Source organism: Vanessa tameamea, chromosome 22, assembly GCF_037043105.1.
Source record: "Vanessa tameamea isolate UH-Manoa-2023 chromosome 22, ilVanTame1 primary haplotype, whole genome shotgun sequence".
NCBI classification, from domain to species: domain Eukaryota; kingdom Metazoa; phylum Arthropoda; class Insecta; order Lepidoptera; family Nymphalidae; genus Vanessa; species Vanessa tameamea.
The window spans coordinates 632,010-644,197 of NC_087330.1; the positions used below are offsets into that span (position 1 = coordinate 632,010).

The 12,188-nt window shown below is 33.4% G+C and overlaps 2 protein-coding genes across 16 annotated transcripts in view; both read left to right on the plus strand.

Annotated features, from left to right (window-relative positions):
- The window catches only part of Rg (rugose), a 419,297-nt gene extending 414,911 nt beyond the window's left edge, over positions 1 to 4,386 (plus strand). For all 15 annotated transcript variants that reach the window (XM_064218536.1, XM_064218533.1, XM_064218535.1 and 12 more), the window contains one exon: positions 1,197 to 4,386. In XM_064218536.1, coding sequence (XP_064074606.1) covers positions 1,197 to 1,439 — 243 coding nt within the window. In that variant the 3' untranslated portion in view covers positions 1,440 to 4,386. The remainder of the gene's footprint in view (positions 1 to 1,196) is intronic.
- Positions 4,387 to 5,826: 1,440 nt separating this feature from the next.
- On the plus strand, positions 5,827 to 8,005 carry LOC113402292 (small ribosomal subunit protein uS3). Its single transcript, XM_026642496.2, has 4 exons — positions 5,827 to 5,956; positions 6,268 to 6,571; positions 6,980 to 7,200; positions 7,799 to 8,005. Exons 1-4 carry the CDS (start codon positions 5,924 to 5,926, stop codon positions 7,970 to 7,972), a joined length of 732 nt encoding a protein of 243 aa, XP_026498281.1. The 5' UTR covers positions 5,827 to 5,923; the 3' UTR covers positions 7,973 to 8,005.
- The last annotated feature ends 4,183 nt before the right edge of the window (positions 8,006 to 12,188 follow it).

Consider the following 12,188-nt stretch of genomic DNA (forward strand, 5'->3'; position numbering starts at 1 on the left):
CACCCTATAATGCTTCAAGTTTTGTATTTTTACATTGCCGTTTTCACTTAGATCAGTTGAATAGCTCTCCATAGATAGGCATCAATGTACAACAAATGACCACTTGAAGCTACGTAAGCTGATCAAATGTTAAACATTTGAGCCGAATAAAGAAAGCAGTGGAGTAGTAATTTGTTATACATTTTGAGCATGAATTTACCGCCGCTGAGTTTAATATAACGCCTTATAATATTTTCCGTTTCGGTATTTATCACAAAGACATCTTTTGATGCATAACATAGGCCACCCATGTCCTTCAAATCTACTAGTTTATGGAACCATTCCTTTTGAGTGGCTAGTAAAATGTTTTTACAATCATCACAATGTAACTTTTTTAACAATTGATACACTACAAATCCTGAAATGTAACCGACTTTTTGGTTGGTGGTTTGATTTGGTTATATTTATAAATATGATTGCTTACCTCTAAATGCGCAACAGCTGTCTTTTTTAATCGTTTAAACCCTTTTTCAGTGCAATATATATCAGACTCAATGAAATGATCCGAGCAAATGACACTTGATTTATTGGGTTTAAAAAACTCCTCGAATCTTTCTTCTGCTACCAACTTTCGCTCTCAACTGATATTTTAACCAAATAAACAAGACTTTTATTGTTACTTTACCGATATCGGTCAACCAAATATTTTTTATTATATGAAGATTGTGTCAATACCACTATTTGACAAGAATCATATAAAAAATAAAAAAGTACTTAATAATGAATTCAACACTTTTACCCAGTTCTGTAAAAAATAAATGATTAGCGTCTCTATTGCTTTTAAAACTAACTTTGTTCTTGTGGCGTGCTATCGTCTTTCTCTTTTTGACGCGTGTAAACGAATGAGACGGGAACATATTTCAATCATTGTGTTGATTTAATTCAATTTAAATTGATTTGCTGCACAATTTTCACTTGTTCACATGTTATCTTACGTAATTAACGGCTACTTACCGGTGGGAGGTCACACCATCCCTTTTTTTAATTGTACGTGTGGTACTTCGGCACTTTTTGGTTGTACGATTCACACGTGACTGAATAGTAAGCGTGCTTAAAATCGTTGTAAGCACAGTGTCGCAGTGACATCGCTTGTGTATGGAATTCATCGTTAATATCAACTCCAAACGAACTCGAAATAAACGTGTCCGGCGGCGCAGTGCCTGGCGCTGTCGCGCTGCGGCGAGTACCTGGTGTGCGCGGGCGACGCGGGCGTGGTGGAGGTGTGGCGCGCCTTCACGCTGGCGCCGCTGTACGCCTTCCCGCCCGCCGGCGCGCCCGTGTGCAGCCTGGCGCTGTCGCACGACCAGCGCTTCCTGCTGGCCGGGCTCGACAACGGCTCGCTCGTCGTGTTCCACGTCGACTTCAACCGGTGGCACCACGAGTACCAGCAGCGGTACTGAGGCTCGGGGTTCCCCGGCCTCCGCTTTTAGGCGGCGGCCCCGACCGTCTCGTGGAGTGAGTCTTGAATGGCGACGTTCGATATTATTTATGACGTTCGCGTCGCGAATCGAACGTATTCAAATTTGCCTTTTAAGAATTAGCGTTCATACCTTAGAGAGTATCGCTGACGCGTTTGTGAGCAGTAGTAAAGGTTAGTTTGCGCGTGCGCAGATCGTCTCGTTGCGTACGATTTCGACACGACGCTGTTCTCTATTGTTATTCTGAAAAATAGACCAAAATGAAACTTATTTGATAACTTTTATTATTTATTTTATATAAAATTAAAAAAATGCAAATGAATAATTTTTATATTATATAATTTGGTTTAATAAACAAACTACGTATAACAATATCGATTACGTTCTAACGCTAGAGAACGGCGTGTGTCTATGTTATAGTTTAACGTTGGGAATGTTTAGCATTCGTTTAATGTAAAGGCAGCGAGCAGTGGACACGTAGTCGTAAGTAAAATAATTTTACATAATTGACATTCCAATTTAATTAATATATAATTCGTTTTATTTATATAAATGAAATTTTATTTAAAACGTCTGCTTTATTTTCTTAGTGCCATAAGTGACTTCGAAAGGTATTAGATATTTAGTGATTATTATTTTCCTTAAATAGATCTCCTCAGTCCTCACTATGACGTCCATTTTTATTTTAACGCTACGTTCAACGTTTATGTACTTAATTCTATTATTTATTGTGCAATACTTTTATTAATCACTTTATACGAAAATTATATATTTGGTATTATTTCTTATGCGACAATTCGACATTTTTTTCAATCAATAATCTATTATTTTAAATGATTTCAAAAACATTCCGACAAAATTGTTTTCTATTCTTTGGTGGAGGGTAAGCTAGGCTGAAGTACTTAAATTTTATTAATTAATATTGTTGTAATCTTTATCACTTTTGTTTTTTATTAAATGGTCATATTGACTTATTTTGCTTTTTATTTATTTCCTTTTTTTTATTTCCGCCATACTTTGCCCGTGATCTCGTTTCACTTCAGTTGCGTCGCCGTCGTTCGTCGAGTTGAGTCAGAGGTACGACCGCTGATGTAGACATTTTCGCTGTTAACGATGTCCATATAACTTAGAAGGAGTTTAGATGGTACGTAATGTTAAAGGCTAATTATTGTGTTACGGCTGGGTTCAAACCAGACTAGTTTTTTACGCGATTGTATTTATTGTAAAAAAAATCAATTAAAATAACTATATTTTTTCATCACCACACCGGCACCGCTCCTTCCGTTCTGTGATTTAGGCTTTAAACCGCACACTAGAAATAAATATATATTCTAATATCTAACTGTGCCAAAACTATTGTAAAATACAGATCGTCGAGAGAACAGTTATCGTATGAGATCGAAAGTTATCGCTCTGCCTTCATTTCCATTCCTCTCTGTGTCTGTTAGCCTTGTTAGGTTAGAAGTTGAACTCTTTTAAGAGTATTGTAGACGATTCTAGTAACAAATTCTCTTAGTACTTTATAGAAAATTGTACAAATTACCCTTGATCCCTTGTCTCACGTCCCACTGTAGTTCTATTCTAGTAGATTCTTAAACTAGATACTGTTAGCGCTTCACATCTATCTATTTATACAAAGTTATCGATCGCCAATTGTAACTATAGAATTTCTCGAATTAATTACCCTTGTTTACCAGAGCGAAGTTAATTAGGACTACTATTCAAGACGATACAGTCGCCCGTGCGTACGGCCCTAGGCCATACGAAGCACCACTGCCATCTGGTGACTGAACCGCTTAATGTCTCCGTCGCTTTATTGTCTCTTCAGATTTCAAAAACAGCCTTAAAAATACTATAAAAAATATTTTAATACTTCTTAAGATCAATAGCTCTAGCACTTAACCGTAAAATAATAAAATACAATCATCCTTAAATGCTTCACGTTACCAGTAATCGTTTAAATCGCGTAGTACCGCTCGATCACCCGCCGCACGCTGACAAAGAGGCACGCTATACGCAATTCTGTCCATTAAAGTAAGTTAAATGTAAGCGAATGTTGGCTTAGATGAATAAGATTTTATTTTTTAGTATTTAAGACCACCTGTATATTTCGAAAAGTAATCACTGTCCTGCCCACGTAATTGTAAGCAAATTCAATACTCTATGAGCGATGAGGCCGTCGGTTAACGCGTAGCGTCGGAAAGGACGAGTTGAGCTTTAGACTCGGGGCCCGTGCGCGACGAGTCGCTTCCACGCGTGTGCTATCGGCGTTTGTAATAAATGCTTCTCTTAATTTTATTCACATTACAGTAAGATTTTTTTATGAGCTGCCTCGGCCATCTGAAGGTCTCGGCGTCTAATCTAGATGATATATATGATAAATTGTTGTTGAGCGTATTAGTCAATGATGCATAGACTAGATTTATTTTAGGATCGTAGCCGCTGTAGACTATTGAACGACATTTGTGGAAATCGTTGGAAATCTTCGTCTCTTTAGCTTTTTTAATATTGCATTTTAGTAACATGCGATTTATTAAATTAAATACTTTATTAAGAAGATTGTAAGAAAAGTTATGGTCGACTCTGTGTTGTTAACTTTGTTATTTGTTTTAACTATATTTTAAATGTATCTGTAGTGAGTAATGCTAAATCAATTATTAGTTACTGTTCGATTATATGTATAATATGTAAGTTATCTCACTTTAAACGTATATCATTGCACATGCTTCTTATGGAATAAACTTAATATTTAATTACTAGACACAATAACCAAAATTATAAATATTCGTTAAATATCTGATTAATAAATATTTTAATTTACTTTACTTACTCTAGACATGATTTATGTTAAGAATAAATTGTTATGCTAAGTATATGGTGCGTTTGTATGTAATGAAAAGATCTTAAGTAATAAATTGCATTGAGTAAACAGTATGCTTTTTCTTACACCTCGTTCGTTTTTGTTGTAGACTGGCAACACTGTTTTAAAAGCCGAAATGTTAGCAAAGTGGTAAAGTATAAACTGAATTGACCCACTTTTAAAAAAATTGACAATGCGAAAAATAAAGTGTCAATTATTGTAATCTGTATAAATGATGAGTTTGAAAATGATTATTTATCAACGAAAGTTGTAAATAATAATTAATTTATTCAAAAATCCATAAATTAAAATGCATTTTTTTAAACGTTTGTCACGTGACACGAAACTCTCCCGATTGATCGGGCTTATAATGACGTCACTTGCTTATTAACCTCGTTTGCTTGCTGTATGTGGATTATATGTGCGACAGATTACAATACAGGCAAGTGACGTCACCAACCCCATTGCAGCGCCATGTTGTCAAAGTAGAGTTTTCGCGGGCTATTTAAATATGGAATTTTTATTTTGATATTTTTCAGCAAATATGTACTAGAATTAAAAAAGACAGCTTTTACTGGGTTCCTTAACCTCTGCTAAATAATATAAAATGCATTTTAAAAACTAGTCAAATAGCCTATTATATGAACTACAAAATATCCCTAAAGATGAATTAACATGAAACGAATACTTGTAGTATTTTATTTTTAAGTATGGCAATACGAAAGAACGCAATGGTTAAAAAATTATATTAAGTTATTTTGGAATGGGTGACGAAGACTCAAAGAAATTTACCAAACACTAGCCAGCCCAACGAGCTTGTTTGTTGGCTACAAATTGCAATCTTTCCAAAGTTTTACTTGATGTTCTACCCGCGCATCACATATCATATCGCAAAAAGAAATAATTAGTATTGTTGTGTTCCAGTTTGAAATGTAAATGAGCCATATGTATGTAATAAATCTATCAAAAATGTTTTACTTAAAAACAGTTTTAAATATTAAATTATAAAAACATATTTGTTTCATTTCACTTATTATTATAAGTCTATTAAATAAAAGTAAGAATTTAATTAAAAAATAATTGTTAATTGCATGCAAATAATTAATTACAATTAAATAATAATAATCTACTTTCTAATAATAACATTATTATTATGATTATAATAAATGTAATTTTTCATCATTAATATGGCATTCACTGACAACTGATATTAAACATTCACAACTTCGTTTTGTAATAAAATAAACACTTTACTTAATAACATCTCTGAATTATAATAACGTTATCATAAAAAAATAAAATTAAAAAATATATTACCACAATAATCGTCAACCTATAACCGCCAAAAGTATTTTTTATAAGATTTAAAAATTAAAATGACTAAATACAAAAATGTAATGTGCAATAAAGTTGTGGTTTAAAAGTACAAAAGATATTTATTTTATGCATAATAAGGTAATTATTTTATCAACTAGTACATGTGGATTGTCCTTTGTTTATTCCTTGAACCTTCTGAAATTTGAACGCATTCATAACATCACAATTGACATTGACGTTTGTCTATCCAATTCCTGTCTTTTGAGTTTTCTCCGCTCCCTTTGCAATCATGGCGGTGAACAACATTTCCAAAAAGCGAAAAGTATGTTGAAATTACGTACTTAAAATACATAAATATATGTTTAATATTACGCTCTAATACCTTACGGAAACATATAAATGAAGATTTGTTAATTATTAAAAGTGTTAATTGTGATGTTAGTGGATAAGTGAGAGTGATGATTGTCAAATGTATTGTTTTTAGTTTTTAGTTTGTAGATTAAAACGTGTCAACTTGTTAATTATACTCTGAAGAACATTTACAATTTCAGTTATAAATTCTTTAACTCAGTGGTTACTCTTATTTTAATAATATAATTTGTGTCCGAAACATAACCTATCGGTAATTTACAGTTCGTCGGTGACGGAGTTTTCAAGGCGGAACTTAATGAGTTCCTTACTCGGGAGCTCGCTGAAGATGGGTACTCCGGCGTGGAGGTGCGCGTTACGCCGACCCGCTCAGAAATCATCATCATGGCTACCAGGACACAGAGTGTGTTGGGTGAGAAGGGCCGCAGAATTCGCGAGTTGACTTCCGTAGTACAGAAGAGGTTCAATATTCCCGAACAGTCTGTCGAACTTTACGCAGAGAAGGTTGCCACGCGAGGACTCTGCGCCATCGCCCAGGCTGAATCTCTCAGATACAAACTCATTGGAGGTTAGTTAATGATTTAATTTTATCAAAATAGCTAAATAAGAAGTAAATCTTTGTTGAATGTGCGTCAGAAATATGTTAAAATTATGTTTTTAAAGTTCTATATATCTAGATTAAGTTAGTTTTTAAGTGAACATTGTAGGTAACAGAAATTTATTGCATTACATTAGTAAAAGATTATATCTTAACATTGTATCAAGATAAAAGAAATTAAACAAAGATTTATAATCCATAGTATATGCTATATGCTATGTGTTATTATGCAGTAGAATGTTTTTCTTAGTGTGTGTGATTTTCAGTAATATTTAAAACGAGTAACAATAGCTGTTTCACATACTTATGATCTTACTGTATCTAATTTTAATGGAAATGTTGTTCAATAACTGAGCCTTATGGTTATCTGTATTACAGGTTTGGCTGTCCGACGTGCTTGCTACGGTGTGCTCAGGTTCATCATGGAGTCTGGAGCCCGTGGTTGCGAGGTAGTTGTGTCTGGAAAATTGAGAGGCCAGCGTGCCAAGTCCATGAAGTTCGTAGATGGCCTCATGATCCACTCTGGTGACCCTTGCAATGACTATGTCAATACTGCGACCCGACACGTACTTCTCAGACAAGGAGTGCTCGGTATTAAGGTAAATTAACTCTGTTTTGAATTATGTAAATACTAAGCTAACCTCGCACCCCATAACATATTTGAAGTTAAGTTAGCAAAATATAAGTACAAGGAAAAAATAGATTTGTAAGGCTGCAACTGACTATGTAAAATGAATAAGTATATTTAACCACACAATCAGGGATTGCACACCATTCCATGGTGTGTAGTCTAATTTGTAGTGGAAGAGTAAATAGTTTGTTTATTGGAGGATTTGTCTATATAAGTTCTTGTACGGTGCAAACTAAACATTCATTATAATATAACCTCTATAATGTAAGTTAATGCCGCTGCAATTGACTGCCTTGAATGATTCGAATTTTTATTAAGTTGAATACACTTGATGAGTGTAATGCTTATGTATTGAATAAATTATTTGTCCCAATTTAAACTGAAACGGTTTTTAATAATGTGGGTATATAACTCGACACATTATGATACATCTTTATCACTAGTGATATTTTCAATAAGGCTATTTCAAATAGAGTTATTATAGTATGGCTTTGATTTTTTTTTTTCTTTCATTTATTGATGTATTTGATTGAAAATGGGAATTAACAAACAAGTCGTAATTTCAGGTCAAGATCATGTTGCCGTGGGACCAACAAGGCAAGAACGGCCCCAAGAAGCCGCAGCCGGACCACATCCTGGTGACGGAGCCCAAGGACGAGCCCGTGCCGCTGGAGCCCACGTCGGACGTGCGCCCCGTGGCGCCCGCGCCGCTGCCGCAGCCCGTGCCCGCCGTCGCTTAGGTCTTAAGCTAACCATTAAATATTAAAAACTATTACCTGTGTATCATTTTAACGAGAGACCAAATTTAATTGCAATTTGAAATTATGTACTTTGTCTATATCAAAACTAGAGATGAAACGGATAGCAGTTTGGCCGGATATCCGGTGAAACTTAGCCGATCGCAATTGCGACCCTTATTCTTTGTGGGCAGCTAATGCCAAACAATATCCAAATTTAAAAAGTATGCCAAAATCTACCTTTCTGCACCTTGCAGCAGGATGTATAGCGAAAGACTTCTGAAGCTGGCCTAATTTATGAAGAGACACGCAACCGCCTGCTGCCTCTCAATGCAGAGAAATTAGTATGAGTACTAATTCATTCATGTTGTTTGTATTACATTAACTTACTATTGTGTGATTAGAAAGACTAACTAAAGAATTACTCAAAAATATGTTTCTTTTATTCAGCCGGATGTCTATCCGGTATTCGGCTGGATACCGGATAGTTACCGGATATCCGTCATCTCTAATCAAAACTTAAAAAAATACTGTCAGGGTTACTGGCTTAGCGGATTGTGTAAACGATCAATATGTGAATATTGATATGATTAGAAAATTTTATTTACTTGGTTCAAAGTAGCATTAAGGGTCTAATAAAAGTTAATAAGGTGGGTGGACCATGGAAGGCCACCTTAACGAGTAACATCAACATTTTTTATTCGTTAATTAACTGGATAAATGAAGGAACCAAATATTTAAGTAATACTTTGTTTTATTGTGTACCATATAAATCACTTTTTTTAAGCTAGGTTTAATCAATTTTTGTTAAAATTAAGTTTTATGAAGCTCTTCCAAATGGCCTTGCAAGGAACACGGCTCCAAACAAGGCCAATATTATACATCAGTCGTACAACTTAAAAATAGAATTGTAAACATTGATATATCTGCTTTTACTAAAATTACATAATAAGCTCTTTCATTTAAGTGAAACATTAAATGCTCAATATGTTTTTATCATCTATAAAAAACTCAACGAACATTACTTGAACGCCATCCTATAACTAAGAATATATTCATGGAAATTATTTAAAAATAGTAGTAATGAGTATTATATTGACATCAAATAACTTGCTAACGCGTTTTATAACAAAATTTAAAAGTTTTTTTTTACCTAAAATGGCCTTATGGGTCCGTTCTTTGTAAGGCCAAAGTGTTCCTAAGAAGGCCAAACTAACAATTATTATAAATTACTTTTTCAATAAGTGAGGTTCTTCAGAATGGTGGTTTTACAATGGGCTTATTCATTTTTTGAGCTCTAGCTGGATTCATTAGCTGGGGTTTTCTTTTTGAAATAGATGGGTTTCGAGCCAAAAATATATTGAGCAATTTGCGTCCACCCATTCTTGTTAACATATTGAAAGAGTTCTTGATTTTAAACCTCTCACAAAATAAAAAGGTTTGTTTCCTGATTTTAGGCGGAAGCGGTACACCCAGTTTTGCAAAACGGTTGATTCACTGTGATAAATCCTCTTCTAACTGTCTTATCAAAATAATTTTGAAAAAAAGTAAACTGAAACGGTTTTTAATAATGTGGGTATATAACTAGACACATTATGATACATCTTTATCACTAGTGATATTTTCAATAAGGCCTATATACAGGCCTACAATAATTCATAAACCTTATAAATTAAAATATTATAAATATAAAACATTGTTTTAACTGTAACGGAACGTATTTATAACTAAAAAGTAACTATTCATATGTTATATGGTTTGTAGAAGTTCCTTATAAGGCCCATGTACCCTAGCAAGGCCAACCGTCAATTCTTTTCATTGGCCTTATAAGGAACCAACGGCTTTCCTAAGACACTACCAATATTTTAATTTACATCGATGCAAAACTATTTAATTTTTCTGAAATACCATAAACATATCCTTATACGATAATTCACAGAAACAAATATGAGATAATAATACGTCATTAAACTAAAAACTTTTGTTTTGCTATGCGCGCTATTAACAATTGTAACGTCGACGACAAAGTCTACAAAGCATGAGGTCGCACAGCCACAGTAGCGGCGCATGGGACTTGCCGCTGCATCTGTGGCTTTGAGTTTGATGCATCTTAGTGTATAGCAGAAGGAATTTGTCTTTACATGTCAATAACTAAGAATTTTCAATAGTTGGCCTTCAAAGGAGCATGGCCTTCCATGGTCCACCCACCTTATAATTTTTGGTTTTACATTTTCGCTCGCGGCTAAGTTAAGAGCAAAAAAGCGCTTAATGTATATACATGTAAATACAGTTATTATATTACAATGTATATACAATGTATATGAGCTCTCTAAGCAGAATTTGATAACATAAATTATAATAAGTGTCAAAAGATTACAGATCAAAAAGGAATAGATTAATATTACAAAAAAGAAAAAATATAAATTAAAAAAAGTAACGACGAACTCACGTTCTTTCCGGGCGGATGTGTTTATGGTCCTTAATCTTTGTATAAAAGTATTAAATAAACTACTTGAGATGTACCAAACTTGTTAAAATAAAAACGAGGTCTTTATTGTTATTGCTTTCCGATATCTAAATGCACCTTGCTGGATCCAAAGGGACTAAGATAGTTCGGTCCACCGAATGGATTTTTTATTACCACCAAATGGTTTATCGTGCGAGATTGCATTACCTATGTATATGAAGTGAATCATTTCTGATAGTCTTGATTTTTTTTTTATAATTTCGGCGGACAATCAAATGGACATGTAGCAAGATCACTGAAATTGAAATTGGCGCTGTAAGAAATATTAACCATTTTTTACATCGTCGCCAATGCGCCACCAACCTTGGGAGCTAATATGTTATATCTATAGGGCTTGTGGCTACACTGGCTGACTCACATTTCGAACTGAACAATACCAAGTATTGCTGTGTGGATATCTGATGAGTACTACCAACTGAGCCAGGATTTCCATAAAAACAAAATTATATTAATTTTCACAAATAAATAACCCACATTTAAAACCATTATGATTCAAAAATCATAAAAATACAATAGTTGTAAAACATTTATCAGTATAAAATTGTAAACTTTAATTATACTGAGATAACCTTTGTAATCCTTCTCTTAAAAAACATCACTTATGACTTAATATTGTTTAACATCTTAACCGAAGGTTACGAGTTAACACAAGAAAATTCACACATTTACCCCAGACTAATATTATTTATTGTTTATATTTCATCTCGTATTCGGCGGTGGATGAAAACAATGTGTTGGATGAAATTTTGGCACATGTGTAATCAATAACCCCCCTTAAAACAGCAGTCTAAGCTTCAAATCTCATTAGTACAACATTAAAAGTTCGCCACACAAGCAAAATTCATGTTTTATTTTCTTTATATGTATATTAATTTTTGCCGTCTAGAATCCGACCCAAAGTGGATCAGCATTTCGAGACACTTATAAAACAAAGATTTAAGATACTTCTCCATAGTGTTGCATATCAATACCAGATGATACTATCGATAGTCAAACTATCGATGGTTCTGCAACATTGCTTTTCCGTATCCCTCACACCGCACACTCCTCATAGATAAATAATAATATTCTAAATCAAAATATACTTCAAATTTCTAGCTAATATTTGAATCGATTTGCAAGAATAATTTATATTTTAAGATATATTTTTTTTATATTAAGAATATATTTATTTTACGTAAGCATTATTAATATTGAATTATAAACCTTGAGTGTATAAAAATAAGAAGTTCAGTGATTATAGACCAAATTGGTAAAAATTAATTAATAAACAATAAATACATTACTTTTTTAAGTTACTCAAAGAATATCATAGTTTAAAGTCTATACTTTACAGGGATCGAAATTATCAAGATAATAACGAGCCGTGATAATTATCGGATAATTATCGGATAATTATCCGATAATTATCACCATTTTAAAAATATCATTTGTTAAATTGTTTCATAAGAAATATCGATGGTTTATTGTCTCAAAACAAACAAAAATTATATATGTTTAATTTTTTTTATATAACATAATACAATACAAATCAACATTAATGTCATTAATTAAAGGTGAAATCGGTGTTCGTCAGATTTGACAGATTTGCAATTAAACTACTTGACCAAATAAGCCAAAGGCATATCTTCATTAGATAATGATTCTATTTCCATTGGCATTGTTGCTGCTATAGCTTCAGTAGAACTAGAA

What these genes read in the sequence shown, in the direction of transcription:
- LOC113402292 (XM_026642496.2), top strand. Translation starts at nt 5,924, where the DNA reads ATGGCGGTGAACAACATTTCCAAAAAGCGAAAA. An exon ending in CAGATACAAACTCATTGGAG is followed by an intron (nt 6,572 to 6,979) that starts GTTAGTTAATGA and finishes TCTGTATTACAG; the next exon opens with GTTTGGCTGTCCGACGTGCT. An exon ending in AAGGAGTGCTCGGTATTAAG is followed by an intron (nt 7,201 to 7,798) that starts GTAAATTAACTC and finishes TCGTAATTTCAG; the next exon opens with GTCAAGATCATGTTGCCGTG.